At 37.0% G+C, this 21,150-nt stretch overlaps 1 protein-coding gene across 2 annotated transcripts in view; it reads left to right on the forward strand.

Annotated features, from left to right (window-relative positions):
• TTC8 (tetratricopeptide repeat domain 8) overlaps nt 1-21,150 on the forward strand; it is an 87,596-nt gene that overhangs the window by 14,447 nt on the left and 51,999 nt on the right. The window contains exons 2-6 of one of the 2 annotated variants that reach the window (XM_077123286.1): nt 9,640-9,669; nt 17,306-17,426; nt 18,543-18,606; nt 18,715-18,874; nt 19,090-19,179. In XM_077123286.1, the coding sequence (XP_076979401.1) occupies nt 9,640-9,669; nt 17,306-17,426; nt 18,543-18,606; nt 18,715-18,874; nt 19,090-19,179 (465 nt within the window). The remainder of the gene's footprint in view (nt 1-9,639; nt 9,670-17,305; nt 17,427-18,542; nt 18,607-18,714; nt 18,875-19,089; nt 19,180-21,150) is intronic. The other variant, XM_077123287.1, reaches the window with a different exon arrangement.

Genomic DNA, 21,150 nt, shown 5'->3' on the forward strand with positions numbered 1-21,150 from the left:
ACATTAATTGATTTTCTTGTGTTGAACCATCCTTGCATACCTGGGATGAATCCTACTTGGTCATGATGTATAATTCTTTTAATGTGTTGCTGGATTCGATTTGCTAGAATTTTATTGAGGATTTTTGCATCTATATTCATTAGAGAGATTGGTCTGTAGTTTTCTTTTTTTTGTAATATCTTTGCCTGGTTTTCGTATGAGGGTGATGTTGGCTTCATAGAATGAATTAGGTAGCTTTCCCTCCACTTCGATTTTTTTGAAGAGTTTGAGCAGGGTTGGTACTAATTCTTTCTGGAATGTTTGGTAGAATTCACATGTGAAGCCATCTGGTCCTGGACTTTTCTTTTTAGGAAGCTTTTGAATGACTGATTCAATTTCTTTACTTGTGATTGGTTTGTTGAGGTCATCTATTTCTTCTTGAGTCAAAGTTGGTTGTTCATGCCTTTCTAGGAACCTGTCCATTTCATCTACATTGTTGTATTTATTAGCATAAAGTTGTTCATAGTATCCTGTTATTACCTCCTTTATTTCTGTGAGGTCAGTGGTTATGTCTCCTCTTCCATTTCTGATCTTATTTATTTGCATCCTTTCTCTTCTTCTTTTTGTCAATCTTGCTAAGGGCCCATCAATCTTGTTGATTTTCTCATAGAACCAACTTCTGGTCTTATTGATTTTCTCTATTGTTTTCATGTTCTCAATTTCATTTATTTCTGCTCTAATGTTTGTTATTTCTTTCCTTTTGCTTGCTTTGGGGTTAGTTTGCTGTTCTATCTTCAGTTCTTCCAAGTGGACAGTTAGTTCCCGAATTTTTGCCCTTTCTTCTTTTTTGATATAGGCATTTAGGGCAATAAATTTCCCTCTTTGCACTGCCTTTGCTGCGTCCCATAGGTTTTGACATGTTGTGTTTTCATTTTCATTTGCCTCGAGATATTTACTATTTTCTCTTGTAATTTCTTCCTTGACCCACTGGTTGTTTAAGAGTGTGTTGTTGAGCCTCCACGTATTTGTGAATTTTCTGGCACTCTGCCTATTGATTTCCAACTTCATTCCTTTATGATCTGAGAAAGTGTTGTGTGTGATTTCAAACTTTTTAAATTTGTTGAGACTTACTTTGTGACCCAGCATATGGTCTATCTTTGAGAATGATCCATGAGCACTTGAGAAAAAGGTGTATCCTGCTGTTGTGGGATGTAATGTCCTGTAAATGTCTGTTAAGTCTAGTTTATTTATTGTAATATTCAAATTCTCTGTTTCTTTATTGATCCTCTGTCTAGATCTTCTGTCCATTGATGAGAGTGGGGAATTGAAGTCTCCAACTATTATGTAGATGTGTCTATTTCCCTTTTCAGTATTTGCAGTGTATTCCTCACGTATTTTGGAGCATTCTGATTCGGTGTGTAAATATTTATGATTGTTATGTCTTCTTGTTTAATTGTTCCTTTTATTAGTAGATAGTATCCTTCTTTGTCTCTTTTAACTGTTTTACATTTGAAGTCTAATTTGTTGGATATTAGTATAGCTACTCCTGCTGTTTTCTGGTTGTTATTTGTATGAAATATCTTTTCCCAACCTTTCACTTTCAACCTATGTTTATCTTTGGGTCTAAGATGTGTTTCCTTTAGACAGCATATAGAAAGATCCTGTTTTTTTAATCCATTCTGCCAGTCTATGTCTTTTGATTGGGAAATTCAGTCCATTAACATTTAGTGTTATTACTGTTTGGGTAATACTTTCCTCTACCGTTTTGCCTTTTGTATTATATATATCATATCTGATTTTCCTTCTTTCTACACTCTTTTCCATACCTCTCTCTTCTGTCTTTTCATATCTGACTCTAGTGCTCCCTTTAGTATTTCTTGCAGAGCTGCTCTCTTGGTCACAAATTCTCTCAGTGACTTTTTGTCTGAAAATGTTTTAATTTCTCCCTCATTTTTGAAGGACAGTTTTCCTGGATATAGAATTCTTGGTTGGCAGTTTTTCTCTTTTAGTAATTTAAATATATCATCCCATTGTCTTCTTGCTTCCATGGTTTCTGCTGAGAAATCTACACATAGTCTTATTGAGTTTCCCTTGTATGTGATGGATTGTTTTTCTCTTGCTGCTTTCAAGATCCTCTCTTTCTCTTTGACCTCTGACATTCTAACTAGTAAGTGTCTTGGAGAATGCCTATTTGGATCTATTCTCTTTGGGGTGCACTGCACTTCTTGGATCTGTAATTTTAGGTCTTTCATAAGAGTTGGGAAATTTTCAGCAATAGTTTCTTCCATAAATTTTTCTCCTCCTTTTCCCTTCTCTTCTCCTTCTGGGACACCCACAACATGTATATTTGTGCGCTTCATATTATCATTCAATTCCCTGAGCCCCTGCTCAAATTTTCCCATTCTTTTCCCTATAGTTTCTGTTTCTTTTTGGATTTCAGATGTTCCATCCTCCAGTTCACTAATTCTAACCTCTGTCTCTTGAAATCTACCATTGTAGGTTTCCATTGTTTTTTTCATCTCTTCTACTGTATCTTTCATTCCCATAAGTTCTGTGATTTGTTTTTTCAGACTTTCCATTTCTTCTTTTTGTTCATCCCTTGCCTTCTTCATGTCCTCCCTCAATTTATTGATTTGGTTTTTGAAGAAGTTTTCCATTTCTGTTCATATATTCAGAATTAGTTGTCTCAGCTCCTGTATCTCATTTGAACTATTGGTTTGTTCCTTTGACTGGGCCATATCTTCAATAATCCTGGTGTGATTTGTTATTTTTTGCTGGCGTCTGGACATTTAATCAGATTTCCCTGAATGTGAGACCCAGCAGGTTGAAAGACTTTCCTGTGAAATCTCTGGGCTCTGCTTTTCTTATCCTGCCCAGTATGTGGCGCTTGTCTGTCTGCCGGTCCCACCAGCAAAAGATGTTGCGGCTCCTTTAACTTTGGAAGGCTCTCCCTGCTGGGTGTGTGGTGGAGACAGAGGAAAGGTTGTAGGCTGGTTTTAATGGCTTCAAATTGTGAAGTCCTGGGATCTGAATTCCTTGAGAGAGGGATTCCACCTGAGTTGCGTTTCACTTCTCCGTGGGGAAGGTTCAGGTGGTAGAGAGCCCTGAAAGCAGCCTGTTTCTGTGTTTGGGGCAGTTGCAACCTGTGTAATCCTGGCGCTGAGTCCAGAGGCAACAAGTCTCCGTAGAAACAGCCGCAGAAGGTTCTGTTTCGCCCCCTTTCCTCTTTTTCAGTTAGCCCAATAGGCGACTTCTGCCTTGATCAGTTTCACCTGAGCTGGGGGCCTATTTTTAGTAGTCAGAATTTGTTTATTAATGCCACTATTGGTGTTTGGTTGGACTCAGTCCCTGCTACTGTTGGAGACTCTTTCCTTTCCCTCTGGGAAGCCGCCTGTGAGGGAGGGGTGCCGGCCGCCGGCCGCCACGGCTTGGGGAACTCGCCTCTCCGAGACTCTCAGTCGGTCCGGGAAGCCGCCCGTGAGGGAGGGGTGCCGGCTGCCGGCCACCGTGGCTTGGGGAACTCGCCTCTCCGAGACTCTCAGCTGTCCGGGAAGCCGCCCATGAGGGAGGGGCGCCGGCCGCCAACTGCCATGGCCCGGGGAAGCACGCGCCGCTCAGGGGACTCACCGCTGCGGAGTCTCGCAGCCAGTCCAGCCGGTCCAGACTGGGGTACGCTGTGTGTCCAGTCTCTGTCGTGGCTCCGGGAGCTGTTCTGTATTGTTTCTGGTTATTTAGTAGTTGTTCTGGAGGAGGAACTAAGACGTGCGCACCTTACTAAGCTGCCATCTTGGCCCCTCCCCCCGATTGGCTTAATAAAAGGGGATTTATTTTGTTAGTTCTTCAGAGGAAAGGCAGCTGACTTTCAACTGATGTTCCTTCTTACATGGGAAGGCACAAGATGGTTTCTGTTGGCCTTCTCTCCAGGCCTCTGTGTTCCAACAACTTTTCCTGTGGTGATTTCTTTCTGCATCTCCAAAGGCCTGGGCTGAGCTGCTTGGGCTGTGCTACGTTGAATTCTCTCATTTAAGCACCAGCCAATTAAGTCAAACATCATTCATTGAAGCAGGCACGCCTCGTTGCTGACTACAGATGTAATCAGCAACAGATGAGGTTCACATACCATTGGCCCATGGCCACAGCAATAGAACTAGGTGCCTTCACCCGGCCAAGTTGACGACTGAATCTAACTACCACATGGGATGACGTCCACTTCCAAGGTTATGGCATTTGCATTCAGGGAAACAATTTCAGGAATACCATTTGGGTGAAGCATCATCAATAACATTTAATTAATGCCTTTTGTTTTCTATTAGGACATCTGGTTTTTGTTTATTTTTTATTTTTGCTGACAGAGATTTTGTGATCTGGTGGAGGTAGGAAGTGAGAGGTAGTCAGCCTGGCTGGAGGAGTATAATGTATTATAAAAAATTGAATAGCTTATTTCCTTAGAGTAATACATTTCTGCTTGGATACAAAAAGACTGAAGGATAAACTGAATATAATAACATGGTGTTTGGTAATGAGGAAGGACACTTGAAGAAGATGGATTCTGAACTACTTTTCCCAGATGTAAAATAGCGAAGGACAGAGGACAGGGCTATTAAGGTTCTGATCTGTTAAGAAGAAAGTAAGAATACCTTCTGAATTTATCATAGTGTTCTTCCTTTTTATAAAACACAGTAAGAATAACCAATTCATAGAGAGGCATTTTATTTTTCTAAGTGTTGTTTACATTACGACTGAGAAAGTGGTTAAAAGTTATGTGATATAAAAGGAAGAATGGCAAAACGATCTTGCACACAGCAATGTGACCCGGAGGGAACGTTGCCTTGTACAGCTCGTGTGGATCATCCTGATTAGTTGTTTAATCTGATTACTGTTTTTTGTGTTCCATATGTCAGATTCATGTCTGTAAAACCAGTTGTGATTTTCTAGCTCCATTATAATTGAACAGTTCATAAAACATGCAGGTTTTTCAGACAGTGAGGTTTTTAAAAGACAATATGCTTTCATTAATGGGGCAGATTCCTGATGGATGGTCAGATTATTAAAATCAGTGATTCTGGGGATGTGAGTGTTAACTGTATATCAGGATGAGGGTATTGGTGGGTCATAACTTTTTAGAAATTTATAACCCTCACCTCCCATCTCTGCTTACAATGGTAGATGCTACAGAGAGCAGATTACTGTAAATGGTTTCATGGTGGAGAAGAGGCTGAAAGCTGCTGGCTTAGATGAAGGATACAGAGCCCTGCCAATGAGTTATATGTTAATATTTGAGACAATGATCTAGTGCTCCAAGCCAAAAAACATAGCTTTCTTGTATGATTATCAAGTTTATCTCCTTCTTAGGGCCATGGAGACTTAATTTTTTAATCCTGTACACTGTGGGGCCATTCATTTTATGAATTAGTATTCCTGCAGAATTATAATTCTACTTGGCTGCTTAGTAACTAATCTCCCTATGTAACCCAGAAGTTAGGATTTAAGGGATGATTATGGTTGTTGAATCATTATACAGATAGTCCTTTTTGCTTTCTGGTATATCAGAGTAATAAAGGGAAATACCTGAAATCTTTGAACTGTAGTCCAGCTACCTTGATCTCTGATGATGATTATGTAGCCTTTTTCTTATGTCCTTGTGATTTTAAAAACCTTTTGACTAACTTTCACTTGTACCCATTTATCCAGTTTATCGACTTTAGAGTCTTGTGATTACTAAAGTCAGCCCCTAATGTTTATTAATGAAAAAAATCTTGGGTCAGCCCAGAACTACCCCAACCCAGTCCTAAAGTTATCTTGATAACTGAAGCTGGATCTATCCAAAATGGGCCCGCCTGACCTGCCCAGTAGCTTAGACTTTAACTTAAAAGTGACCTATACCTAATTATAATACTAAAATCATGCCCAGCATCATAGTACAGCCACCATTTCCTTACTTACGTTCTGTGACTAAACATGTAATCAATCTGTGCATGTTCAATAATTAGATCACCTCCAATTACATCATCTAGAATCATTATGCTCATTATCCTAAAACTTGCCCATCTTTTGATACTGTAAAACTATCAGAATTGCCGCAATTGAGGGAGACAGATATTTGGGCCACTGGGCCATCTAATCTCCTGCTTTGCACCTAGCAATAAACTGTTTCTCCCTCAGAAATCCATTGTCTCAGGAATTGGTCATTTGAGGGCATTGGCAGAAGAATCCACTGCCTTTGCCGCTAACACTAACTTTTAGAAATCCATCTATTTTTCTATTCTCTTACATTTTTTTCCTCCTGGTTATTGCTAAATTCTGATAATTACTTGATTGTTTAAGAGTGGAGTTGGGTAGACTCATTAGCCAGAGTAAGTATTAGTGGCAATTAGGAAGTCACATTCAGAATTATCTGGGGATTTAATTCTCTGAAGTTGTAGCAACAATCTAAGAGGAAGTGATACCCTAGGGAAGAAGGAAGGAAGCAAACTGATGTGAATTGAAGTTGATGCTAATGAGTATTTGCTGATTTGAGGCAGTGCCACTCTACATCCACATGTCCTCTTATCAGTCACTTTGAAGGAGATTCAAGGGGAGTTTTAATTTGATGTGCCGTAACTGGGAGTCAGTTCTGAGCTCTGAAAAGGGAAGTAATAGATAATCTTGTGCTTTTCTGTTCATTATATAAAAATTTTTATGAGAAACTCTGTGACTGATAACTCCTCTTTGAAGGTGTAACCCTCTAATACTTGATTAAATATGAAAGTGTATGTGAAAAAACTTTGAAAATTATGAAATATTCTTAAAAATGCAAGATTTTAGAATTAGCCCTTAAATTTTTCCTATGAAGTGGGTATTACTGCTCCAGTTTGAGAGGAAGACTGAGAATGGAGGTTGTATGACTTGTTTAAGGGCAAGTCAGTGGTGCCCTGAAGAGAATCCACTTCTTCTGACTCTAGGGCTAAGGCTAGGGCTTTTTTCTCCACTGAGCTGATACCTATTGAAGTAGTTTGCTAGACAAAGTCAATTTAACTATGTGGGTAGATTAATTTAAATCAAAGACTATAACTATGACAGACCCAAAGATGATTATTATCATCGGTGGTTACTATTATTTTTAAAATTTTGCCGTATCTCCAATTGAAACATCCCAACCGTTCCTTCATAGTTCTTTTGATGGATCTCTAGAAAAGTTATGTCTAGCTTTGGTCTCCCTACACCCTACTATAGTCTGCTTTCCATCCTTTCTGTGATCTCACATACTCAGCAAAGTGCACACTCTTAAACTAAAGTGTCTAGGTTCAAATGCTTGTTCTATATCTTGACCTTAGAGTTTCCTCACCTGTAAAATGGTTATAACAATATATCTACCTCAAAGAGTGGTTGCAAGGGTTAAGTAGATTAATACATGGCAAGTTATTAGAAATATTGGCTGTTGCTGCCTCAGTCTAACTAGAGATGTTAGCATGTAGGATTCTGTTATTTATATTTTTCTGAAAAGATTGTTGAATATAGTTCATAAATCCCACTTGATATTCCAGAATAATCTCTTTCCCTTTTCTCTGATTCCATTCTTATCTCTATTCTAACTTGCTTTCTGCTTTTCTTTCCTCCTTTATTTATATTTTGTCTGTAACTTGAATATAGCACTTGAACAGATTTATTATAATTTGTTTGATTATGTGCCTCCACCCATAAAATTTGATTTCCTCCAAGGTAGATACCATGTCCTACTTGTCTTTGTATTTTTAGTGCCTGGCAGGGCACCAGGGATGCCAGAAGCATGGTGAATGTTGTAGAATTAAAATCGTCTCTGCTGGTTTAGGCCTTGTCTCTATTTACCTCCACACATCCTCTCACCTATCTACACCTCCTTGCCAACTGGGCATCTCATTTTCCTCTCTGACCACCTCATTTCATGTCATTTCCTTATGCGCTCCTCAGCTGCATGGTAAATCGTAAATGTACTCCCAAGGGGCACACAAATGAGACAGAGTACGAGGGCATTCATCAGTGAAAACAGTCCTCTGAGGCTGAGCTGGCTGTTTCAGTTTGGGCACTGGAGGAATCTTCCTGCCCTTGATACAATAACAAGCATCCAGCTTTTACTAGTATCAGTGGCTTCTGTCTCCTTACCTGTTTTCTTTTCCTTTTTTATCATTGTCTACGATCATCCCTGGTGAACATTTTTTTTCCTTTGCTATATAGAACTTATCTTGTATCACTCCTAAACTTTACCTTTCAGTCCTACTCTATTATTTCCAATACATTTTTTCTCTTAATATTGGCAAGAAAGAGCTTCTGGCTTCTCTCAGCCATCTCTATGACCTTGGACAAATTACTTAACATCTTGGAATTTATTTCCTTGTTTGTAAATAGATAATACTATCTACCTACCTAAGCTGGTTATTAGGAGACTCAGATGACATAATGGGACATATAGACATGTATACCAATAAATCAAAGAAAGAATAGTTGTTGTGATTTAAGGTATAGTAGGGAAAATGGAGGGAAAGAGGTTAAGGGCAAAATGAACAGGAAGGAGTTACTTCTTTCATCTGACACCTCATTTCCTATATCAGTGTGTTTCTCTAAGTATGGACTGTGGAAGCTAGGAAATCTGTACTTTTTTCCAGTCCTTCTTAGACACACTGGAGTCAAAAACCTCTATGTGTTCTCTAATTGTTGTTTTGTGCTCCTTTAGCCAAATCTTTTCTAGATTCCATCCCCTGGGGCCCTCTCTCTCTCTCTCTCTAGCCTAGGCTAGTGTAACCTAGGCTAGCTTTTTCCTCTCATTCCTTCTGTGTGCCTTCTAAATAAATTGCTTATCCTTATATGGTGACTATATGGTTTGCTGATAGCTTGCTCAGATGATATATTCTTGGGAAAAATATTAGGGGAATTCTTTTTGGTTTTAAGAGTGTAATTAAGTAATTAAGAAGGCAAGGATCCCCCCCCCCCCTTTCCTATTTCTTAGTAGTTTCTAATAAAAGCATCCTACAGGTTAAGTACTCAACAGAGGCCACTGACTTTAGAAATGTATATAAATTTGTTAAAAGTCTGATTTTTTTTTTAACCAATGGATTTCTATTTAATAATGAGGCTTTGAGCTGAAAGAAACCCTGAGTTTATCAGTGCTTGACACTAATGTATGTTACATAATCTTTTAATCAAAATTTCTCAGAGGCCATTATACTCAGAATTAATTTCTTATCTTCAGCCACTAATCTTATTATATTTAAATGGAATAGCAGGATTTATATTGTATGGATCTCCCTTCTTCTCCCCAGGCAGTTAATGTTTTAATCCCCATGAATGATTTAACCCCCAGGAACTTGTATTTGAAAAAAAGGAAATATCTCCTTGGGATGGCTGTAAAATTATTTTTAATTTCTTAGATATTGTGTTGTTAAACAAGTAGTTAAGATACCTTCTCTTTGTGCTCTGAATGAGGTTAGATTAGTTAAAATTTTCTAATCACAGAAAAATTAGCACTTTTCAGTATATCTTAATTTTACGAACTATTGAGAGCATTTGTGGAGAAAGATTAAAGTTAATAGTTGGAATTTTATTGAGTGATTGCTGAGTCCACCTACAAATACTTGGTTAGTCTTTAAGATTTCTATTTTAGAAAATGTATTTCTTAAAATTGTTTATTGCCTTCTTAATGCTTTCCAGGAACCAGATCCTGAATTGCCAGTGTCTCAGGTAAAGGTTTAGCTATAACCTCTAGTTTAGAGAATACTTTAATTGCTATTGCATAGTTGTTGCTATAGATTTAAAAAATTGCTACATATCTTACTTGTGGTGTTATAAAATTAGCCATACCTACCAGCTGTTCTTTATCTTCTTATGTAAACTATTATATTTTCAATACTTTTGTGTAGATAGCCTTGAAGAACTAATGCACTTTACTTATTAAGATTTGGAGCTTAAGTATAAATGATAACAACTGACTGGAAGGATGAGAAAAGTCACAAAGGAGGCAAGGGCACCCCTGGGCTTAGAAAGGGAGCCAAGTAATCAGCAGAACCACAGTGTCTGAAAAGTGTGATGGATAGGACAGTATATATAAGTAAAGAGTACCTAACTTTTGGTTTTAACTGACTTTGTTTTAACTGAAAGGGAGGAACCTGCAGCTGTGAGGAAGGAAGGGAGGCTGGCCAGCCCACCATGACTTTCAGGTCAGCTATGGCCATCAATGGGAGGCAGCCAGAAGAACTTGCTTACTAGAGAAGACACAAGAGAACGAGTCGGGAGGGAACCTGGAAGAAAGGAGTTCTGGTTAGGGGTATACCTGGCCAGTGATATTTTTAGCCCAGGAGGATTTCCTTTCAGTCAGAGAATAAGGAGAAAGAGTATGGAAAGCTGTAAATCAGAGAGCCTAAATATTGCCAGATGTTTGTCTTGCCAAGTGAAATATAATTTAAACCACATTTTAAATGTAAATAACTATTTGAACCTCAACTGGGGTTCATGTGAGTAATCATCAAACCTGTTAGAAGAAAGTAATATACAAGGTACCCTTACGGAGGCCTGTATAGTATGAGGCAGACACTGTAAATAGTGAATGACACTCTTGTTCTTTAAAAGATGATATTTATCTTTTAATGTTCATAATTATGATTTATAAGCTGATAGATGTGGTTAAACCATTTATTTTGCATATTACATACAAGTCATTCGAGAAGGATTTAACTTATAAATAGACTAGTGGTGGGTTTTGTTTTCAGTAATTTTGGAAGATTTTAATTAAAATTAAATTCAGCATAATTTGCATTATAGATACCATTTAAAAACTGTAAATGGCATTTAAAAGTTTAAAACTAGTAAGCAACTTCATGAAGAATCCATATTTAATACTACTTCCCTGTTCTGTCATTATAGACTTAATTATTTTAGACCTAGATTAATTTAGAATAAAAGAATAAAAACGGAACAGGCTGACTGGATTCTTTTGAGCTCACCATTCACACTTTTTGAGGTTTCTTCTTTTTGCACATTTTTATAACTTCAAAAGAAAGGAGCTTTACGATAACACTTCAATATTTTGTACCTCAATTTTTTTAAAATTTTTTTATTAATCAAAAAAAAAGAAAAGAAATTAACACATTTAGAAATCATTCCATTCTACACATGCACTCAGTAATTCTTAGTATCATCACATAGATGTATGATCATCATTTCTTAGTACATTTGCATCGATTTAGGAAAAGAACTAGCAAAACAGCAGAAAAAGATATAGAATGTTAATATAGAGAAGAGAATTAAAATAATAATACTAATAAAATATATATATATATATAAAGGAAAAAAAAACAAAAGATACAAACAAACAAACAAAAAACTATATTTCAGGTGCAGCTTCATTCAGTGTTCCAACATAGTTACATTACACTTAGGTATTATTATGCTGTCCATTTTTGAGTTTTTGTATCTAGTCCTGTTGCACAGTCTGTATCCCTTCAGCTCCAATTACCCATTATCTTACCCTGTTTCTAACTCCTGCTGGTCTCTGTTACCAATGATATGTTCCAAGCTGATTCTCGAATGTCGGTTCACATCAGTGGGACCATACAGTATTTGTCCTTTAGTTTTTGGCTAGACTCACTCAGCATAATGTTCTCTAGGTCCATCCATGTTATTACATGCTTCATAAGTTTAGTCTGTCTTAAAGCTGCATAATATTCCATCGTAGGTATACGCCACAGTTTGTTTAGCCACTCATCTGTTGATGGACATTTTGGCTGTTTCCATCTCTTTGCAATTGTAGATAATGCTGCTATAAACACTGGTGTGCAAATGTCCGTCTGTGTCTTTGCCCTTAAGTCCTTCGAGTAGATACCTAGCAGTGGTATTGCTGGGTCGTAATCCATTCTGCCAGTCTATGTCTTTTGATTGGGAAATTCAGTCCATTAACTTTTAGTGTTATTACTGTTTGGATAATATTTTCCTCTACCATTTTGGCTTTTGTATTATATATATCATATCTGATTTTCCTTCTTTCTACACTTTACTCCATACCTCTCTCTTCTGTCTTTTCGTATCTGACTCTAGTGCTCCCTTTAGTATTTCTTGCAGAGCTGGTCTCTTGGTGACAAATTCTCTCAGTGACTTTTTGTCTATAAATGTTTTAATTTCTCCTTCATTTTTGAAGGACAATTTTGCTGGATATAGAAGTCTTGGTTGGCAGTTTTTCTCTTTTAGTAATTTAAATATATCATCCCACTGTCTTCTAGCTTCCATGGTTTCTGCTGAGAAATCTACACATAGTCTTATTGGGTTTCCCTTGTATGTGACAGATTGTTTTTCTCTTGCTGCTTTCAAGATCCTCTCTTTCTCTTTGACCTCTGACATTCTAACTAGTAAGTGTCTTGGAGAACACCTATTTGGGTCTATTCTCTTAGGGATGCGCTGCACTTCTTGAATCTGTAAATTTAGGTCTTTCATAAGAGTTGGGAAATTTTCAGTGATAATTTCTTCCATTAGTTTTTCTCCTCCTTTTCCCTTCTCTTCTCCTTCTGGGACACCCACAACACGTATATTTGTGCGCTTCATATTGTCATTCAGTTCCCTGATCCCCTGCTCAAGTTTTTCCATTCTTTTCCCTATAGTTTCTGTTTCTTTTTGGAATTCAGATGTTCCATCCTCCAGTTCACTAATTGTAGCTTCTGTCTCTTTAGATCTACCATTGTAGGTATCCATGGTTTTTTCCATTTTTTCTTCTTTGTCCTTCACTCCCATAAGTTCTGTGATTTGTTTTTTTGGATTTTCTATTTCTTCTTTTTGTTCAGCCCATGTCTTCTTCATGTCCTCCCTCAATTTATTGATTTGGTTTTTGAAGAGTTTTTCCATTTCTGTTCGTATATTCAGCATTAGTTGTCTCAGCTCCTGTATCTCATTTGAACTATTGGTTTGTTCCTTTGACTGGGCCATATCTTCAATTTTCCGAGCGTCATCCATTATTTTCTGCTGGTGTCTGGGCATTTGATCAGATTTCCCTGGGTGTGGGACCCAGCTGGTTGAAAGGTTTTTCTGTGAAATCTCTGGGCTCTGTTTTTCTTTTCCTGCCCAGTAGGTGGCGCTTGTGGCGCTCGTCTGTCTGCGGGTCCCACCAGTAAAAGATGCTGTGGCTCCTTTAACTTGCCAATCCGAATCTCGCAGTCGGCCCGGGAAACCGCGCATGGAGGGGGTGTCACCGGCTACCGCGGCTTGGGGGAGTGCCGGTCCAAATTGCCCAGCTGGCCTGAGATGCCAAGCGTGGTGGGAGGGCCCCGCTATCCAGTCAGACCGGGGAGCCACGTGCGTGGAGGGGACCCCAGTCGCCAGCCGCTCCGGCTGGGGAAACGCACGCCCCTCGGGTATCTCACCGCAGCGGATTCTCCCTGCCCGTTTAGCTGTTCCAGAATGGGGAACGCTGTCTTTTTGGTCTCTGTCGTGGCTCCAGGAGCTGTTTTGTATTGTTTCTGTTTCTTTAGTTGCTGTTCTGGAGGAGGAACTAAGACCTGCGGGTCTTACTAAGCCGCCATCTTCTCTGGAAGTCCCCCTTGTGTTTGTTTTTCACGTGCGAAAATTTAAATCCTGTATCTCAATTTTTATTTTCAAAGAGTCATGCATAATGTCAAATGTTACTGATTTCTAAATCAGTCTAGACAAACTGTTTTTCTGGTGACCTTATTCTAATAATAGCTTGTCAAAATTGTTGCCTATATGCCTTAAACTACTGGCCTTGCATACTGTATTAAGGGGAACAGAATAATTTAAACAGGTTTAGCTCAGTCAGCAGAGTTTTTACTTATTTTTTAATTTTCATAACTAAAATTGGATTAGCGTTACAGAAGATAGAACAAGTAAGTCAGTATTTTCCTGATGTTAGCTGGCAGGTTAATTTGCTTTAAGAGTAACTCAGTAAGTGAATGAGATGGAATTATGCTTCACAAATAAAAGAGAAAATAGTTGATATCCATGCTTTCTCCTTAAAAAAATTACAAAGCAGATATGTAATCTTATTTGTATCAATTTCACAGTACTTCCAACAGTTAGTGATGCAAATGCGTTTACATACAGAACTAAGTTTTAAAACTGCAACACCCTACTATTTATATAAGTTAAATGTACCTGATAAAACCAATTTATATTTCTATTCAGATTCAAGGGGATGTTTAGAATTACCATGTATGCTTTGTTATGCATTTTATTCTAATCACTGATTAATTTTGAACTTTTCTTTTTTTTACTAAAGCAGGCAGAGGATTTTAGGGCTGTAAAACATACTTGGCTTGTTTCCAAACTAAAAATTCTGTATTTTTTAAAGCCAAAGTCCCATCTGCTGTTTTCATTAAAATCTCAAGAGTTGTTCACATTGCCAGGAGCAGATTTTTTAATAACAATCTGATGTTAAATCAAGCAAGGATATATGATTTTCAGGGTCATTTTTTCATTAGGATAGGAGAAAAGTCAGAAAAGTTAAACTCAAATGCTAGTAAAATATAAAATTGAATACTATTTAAGTAGATTTTATTACAGAGCTTAAAATATCAAAAATTCACACCGTTATTTCTATTTCTTAAGAATAATATGTCAGAAATTGAAACAATCTATTTACCTTTTACAAAAAAGCAAATCCCTATTGGATGAAATTTTTTAAAAGTCCCCATTGGATTTCTGAACTATTTATTCATTTGGTAAGGAAGGAATAATGGTCTTACTTTCCTATGTTTTACTTAGGCTAATAAGGAAATTTTCATGTCCTTAATATTTAAAAGGTTAGTAGGAGAGTGAATGTCAAGAAACATGATACATTGAGCTGTGAGATAATAGTATGGACATGAAAATAGTAAAAATAAAACATTATCATGGATAATTATTCATTGATTGTATAAATGATATTGTAATTATAAAAGCTGATCTTTTAAAAAGTTGACTTTAACTAAGACTCCAAAATCATAGTTCTGAAGCTTCGTTAGCTTCTCATTATAAGGATAAAAATTCATACACCTCACATGACAGGGCCATCACCTGCCCCTGCCTTTTTCCCCAGCCTTTCCTCCACCGCTCCCTCAGCTAACCTGACTCTTGAGCCATACTAAACTATTTGGTGTTTCCAAACATGCTATGAGCCCTCAAGCTAGCTGCCTTTGCCCTCGTGTTCCTTTTACTGGGCACTTGCTCTTGTCTTGGCTATGGGCCAAACTCTTCTTTTCTGCCATTTCTTCTACCCCAGACAGCAAGGTGCCTTTCCTCTGTCCGCCATAGCATAGTGTTCCTGATTTTTGTTAATTACATTTTCCACATCACATTGAAATTCATTTGAGCTAGAACTAGGACTGTGGCTGATTCATCTTTACATTGCAAGGTTCTGGCATGCAGCAGATGCTCAGTAACAATACAGGGTTAGACCAGCTCAGCCCACATCCTGCTTTACTGCAGTCCTACTTTCTGTCCACCAGAGATTGTTGCGCAATTAAGGCCTTTGTGGAAAATTAAGGCCTTCGGATAGTAGCAAGACAATATGAGCATGGAGATTTGAAATAAACCAGGATTGTTTATTTCCAACTTTGAAGTTAAATTGAACCATTAGTCGAAACCAGTGTTGACTTCCTTGACATCTGTGAAAAGCTGTATAGACCTGGCATCTTTCTTGATCCTCTATGAATAAAAACCTCAGATTGTTTCTACACCTGGACAGCTCCCACAATTAGATGCAGTTCCAGTTGCAATTGAGTTCTAAAAACTAAATTAGTGCTTTGGGTCCATATTCTGCTCATTCAGTTGTGTTAAATTCACACATAACATCTGATACATTTTATTATAAGTTAGCTGATCAGAATCCAATAAACCTCATCCAGTAAGGTACAAGCCAAAAAGCCAATCACCTAACCAAATGTAGCTTCACAATAGAAATTGAAATATATTATGAAGGCAGCCTTCTTTAAAACCATAGAATGAAAGCATGAAGCCCCAAATGCTTTTTATTCTTTTCTTTCTAAAATTTTATAACTGCATTTGATCACTTTAGCCCACCAAAGGATCTCTGTTTTCTAGTTCCTATAAAAACCTATTTTCTATTTTACACACTTGTCACCTAGTCACACACTGCTTTGCCTTGGCATTAATTGATTTGTTCAGGGAAGTTAGGATCCATATTTTAATTTCTTCTTTCCTTCTCAGAACCTAGCCCAATGCTATACAATTAAAAGGTTTTCAGTAAGTATGTACTAACTGAATGCATCTCAGATTCTTTACGTCAGGATTTTCTGGACCTCCTATAGCTCTCATCTTTCCTCTGTTGGCTCCTTGGCCTTCAGGCTGCTGCACAGCCAGATCTCCTAATATGCTGACCCTAAACCCTCCCCAGATTCTCCTAGCTGTACTTTCCCTATACTATAAGGTCATTTCTGATGCTGCTGCGTCAATAGTTGCCTTTTCCCCAAATCTCCTACAGGACATCCAGCTTTATAATTTGCTGCTTCTATTCTGTAGAAGCAGAATGGTACATGTTTCTGATAACATAGTCCCACCCACGTTTCAGAAGAAATTTAAATGTGCATATCTTCACATCTAATTTCTTAAGTCAAAGCAAGGCTGATAAGAATATTTTTCAGGTTGGACTTATTAATTACCTTTAAAAATTTTTTTTTCACTTTCTAACAGGTCCTTTACTGGTAGGTGACAAAGCTACCAAGATTGTGTTGATTAGTTGCTGGGAACTGGGAGAAATAGATCTTGGTTCAATTCAGCCAACATATTTGAATACCTATTATGTACAAAAACCATAGGTGTGGAAAATTCAAAAGTGAATAGGTAAAAAAAGCTTGCATGCTGGGGAAGGAGAAGCAAACATATGCCCAAATGATTATAGTGTTTTTAAAATATGGTAAGTGTATGGTATTAGGGTTATAAAGTGAATGTTCTATGAGAAAAGTGAGGGAAATAGATTTAGAGTTGAAGAATCAGTGAAGGCTTTTTAAGAACTTGGCCCTGAAAGAGGAAGGCAGAAAGAGCACTGTGGTTGTAGCTTCATTTATTTATTTTCAAATAATTATTCTAGTCAAATTTTCTCTAAAGATCATCTTCTACTTATGAAAAGAAAGTTAGAAGACTACCAGAAAATTACCGTACTTTTGTTTACTACATTATTGTTATAATGGTTGTTTCTTAATTGATAATGACCTTGCCTTTTTATATTAATTTTTTGGTGTAGCCCTTTAAATTAGCATAATACATTAAGTAATAAATGTACTTAATAAAAAGTTAAACAATAATAAAGGGTGGCTAGCTTCTTTAAGCTGTGTAGTATTAGTCATACTATTTCATATTTTTAAATTTTACCCATGGCTTTTAGGCAGCCTGGATTTTAAAAGCACGGGCGTTAACTGAAATGGTATACGTAGATGAAATCGATTTAGATCAGGAAGGAATTGCAGAAATGATGCTGGATGAAAATGCTATTGCTCAAGTTCCACGTAAGTATTGATTTTTTTTTTTGTTAAGTAATGAAATGCCATTAAGGGGAGGAATACATTAATAGTATACATGAAACAAAACATTTACTTCAAGTTAAGAGTCTTTATTCTGTCTTGTAATACAAAAGCTTTCCTTCCACAATTCATTGTATGAATTGTATGAAACTTAAGGTATGATGTTGTGTAACTCTTTTCCAATAAAAACTGTATTAAACATTTAAAAATATAAAAATGTATTCTGTCTTAATTGCTTATCTAATATAGCAGATTGTTTATCCAGGAGTCTAAACATTAGAAGCATCTGAACAACAGAATGGTTCTAAAGGATTTTTTAAAAGTGATCATTTAAAAACACTACCTCATTGTAATAACTGAAGATTTGCTCTCATGCATGATGTCATGTGATGGGTGATGTGCTGGCCTGTGAGTGGCTATTGGTATTGTCACAGAGGACCAGTCCTCAGGATGCTGGTGTGCTGGTGTAAATGGTATTGAACAATCAGTGTAACATATGATGGTCTTACTGGTAATTTTTTCATTGTGGCAGTTTTCTGTCATTTACTTGTTTTGTAAAGTAATAACTGTTTAAAGCTTCAAGTGGAAATTGAGAAAAAAAATGCATGTTCATGCTTAAATGTCTCTTTTCCCTGTCATTTTGCTCTTTTGGAGTTACAATATCTAAATTTTAGTACTATCATTAACCTAGAACAGGTCAGATCTTAGATATTTTGGGTAAATTATCTTTTATAGGCAGAAGTTTTAATGAAAAATAACTGAAACTACAGGACTGTAATATAGAACATGTTTTGAGGTTTGAAGCATGATAGTCTTGAGTTTAAATCTAGCTCTATTGACAGATTGAATCAGTTATAATTTATTTAACACTAGAAACCTTTGTAAAATAATGCCTACCTTAAAGATTGGTTGTGGAGATTAAATGTGATAATATAAGTAACTTCATAGGTACTTAGTTAAAGTTAATATTGTTCTCAAGTACATTTCCCTAAAATATATTTCCTTTTAGTAATAACTTTTTTTAATTGAAAATTGTGTTAACTGACAGCTTTTACAGATTAATAAAGAGTGTATCAGTTAAACTTGCATTTCATTTTATAGGCCCTGGGACATCTTTGAAACTCGCTGGAACTAATCAGACAGGAGGGCCTAGTCCAGCAGTCAGGTATGTACTTTTATTTCATATCCTCTGCCACTAAATATTGACCAGACTGCATGAGAATCTTTACTGTATAGATACTCTTTTTATTTTAACAATTTAAAATCTTTACAGGCCAATCACTCAAGCTGGAAGACCCATTACAGGTTTCCTTAGGCCGAGCACACAAAGTGGAAGACCAGGCACCATGGAACAGGCCATCAGAACACCTAGAACTGCCTACACAGCTCGCCCCATCACCAGCTCATCCGGAAGATTTGTCCGACTGGGAACGGTAAATTCTGTCAGCTTTACTATAGCCTTGTAGCACCAAAGTAACTTTATATTACGTTATTTTCTACTACTGTTATAGTGGAGAATTATATGAATTAGTTCTAAAGGTGATTCTTTTTACTTATTTTATGTTTATCATTTTTATGCATGTTAAACCCAATTTATCTTTCAAGAGAAAGTTTCATATTTTTTTAGCTCTATCATTTCTCCCCATAGGCTTCTATGCTTACGAATCCTGATGGACCTTTTATAAATTTATCTAGACTGAATTTAACAAAATACGCACAGAAACCTAAATTGGCAAAGGTATGTACTTACAATGATTTTAAATTATGAAGTACTGTTAGAAGGATGCAACATTGCAGGAAATGGATAAAAATTTCTAAAGGAAAGACCATGTCTTGATGAAATGGAAATTCTTTTTGCCTGAAAAAGAACAGTGATTTATAGCAAAAACAGCAAATAGTAGAATATCTGCCTGAAATGGAGCTGAGGAGATCATTTGTTATGTGTGTGTAAGTTTTTTTTCTTTTTCCTCTTGAACTATTCTCAGAAAAATAATTGTCTATTCTTAAAGAATTTTAGGACTGACAAAAGGAAGATAAAATATGTACTCCTTCTAATTAGTTAATTAATCAGGCATCTCCGTAAGAATTACTCAAGCCAGACAATGGCAACTACATTAGTCATTCTAACTACTCAAACCCATTAAATGCTCGTTTAAATTGAAGAGAGAGAAATACACACATAAAAAGACAGGGTGTCCATGATCTTTCTAGCATAAAATAACTTGGGTTGAGCTTGTAATACAGAAGCTTCAGATACAGAAGCACAGGAGCACTTATCTTCTAGAAACTGGTTTAAGCCTCGCCTGAGCTGGAATCTCTAGGAACTATGCATAAAGCTGAGCTCATTCCTTATATCAGTTCTAATGGTGTTTAACATATTTACTAAGTATCAAACATTCTAGGGAAATAAAAAAATGGACACTAGCCATATAGACTTGAAGTTCAAATCAGAAAAATTGCTGCTAGTTGGTAGACAACAGAACTGGTTTTTAATTTTGTGTGTTGAGAACCACTTCGTTAAAAAATCCTTACTACCCCCCACTGCACCCCCACACCTTTGGGAAAGGAAAAGAGAAGGAGTTCCTGCTGAATGCTAGTCATTTTACTTTGTGTGATCCTGTTGTACTCAGTACTTCAGTCAGTGCACAACATCATAGTAGCTCCATGCTTGCATCTGCTCCCACTAGACATGAAGTACACGAAGACCCAGGCCATAAAGTTCTCTTTTTTTTTTTTTTCCAGGTAACACACCATCTAAGAAAATGTAGAATATATTATTTGATGTTGGTTGGAGGGTGGCGGTAGGATAAAAGGCAGTGAGACTTCCCTCCACATTCTGTGATGGGAAATAGCAACCCTTGACACCTAATTAAGTTACTTTTGATAGTCACTTGTAACCATGTTTCCACTAAGTATAAGGGTTTGGATGACTTCAGAAAAACGACTTATTTATTTATATGATGTTTGTTGCTTGCTTGCTTGTTTAATTTTCACAAACAACGGTCCCCCTTCTGCCCTCTCCTTATTCCCTTTGTAGCAACTAATCTCTTTTTAACTCAGCAGATTTGCTATTTTTAGTCTTCTAAGTGATATCATATAATTTTTATACTTAGGTGCCTTGCTTATTTTACTGAACATTATGTTTCCAAGATTCTTACATGTTGCAGTATGTCTCATAACTTCTTTCTTTCTTATGACTGAATAATACTTCATTGTGTGTATGTATCACATTTTGTTTATCCATTCATTTGTTGAAGGACATTTGGATTTTTTTCCTGCTTTTGGCTGTTATAAACAATGCTGCTATGACATTGGTATTCAAGTATCTGTTTCTGACCTTGCTATCACTCTCTTTGGGTATATACCTAGAAGTAGAATCACTGGGTCATGTAATTCTATATTCAACTTTTTGAGGAATTGCCATATTGCTTTCCATAGAGGTGGCACCATTTTGCATTCCCATTGACAATGCACTAGAGAGCCAATTTCTCTGCATCCTTTCACACTTGTTATTTTCCATTTTTTAAATAATAGCCTTCCTTGAGGGTATGACATAGTATCTCACTGTGGGGTTTTTTGGGTGGGGTGCATGATCCAGGAATCAAGCCCGGGTCTCCTGCATGACAGGCGGGCATTCTAACCACTGAACTACCTGTGCACCCTCTCATTGTGGTTTTGATTTGCATTTCTCTAATGGCTTATGATGTTG

Source organism: Tamandua tetradactyla, chromosome 12 (genome assembly GCF_023851605.1).
Source record: "Tamandua tetradactyla isolate mTamTet1 chromosome 12, mTamTet1.pri, whole genome shotgun sequence".
Taxonomy (NCBI): Eukaryota; Metazoa; Chordata; class Mammalia; order Pilosa; family Myrmecophagidae; genus Tamandua; species Tamandua tetradactyla.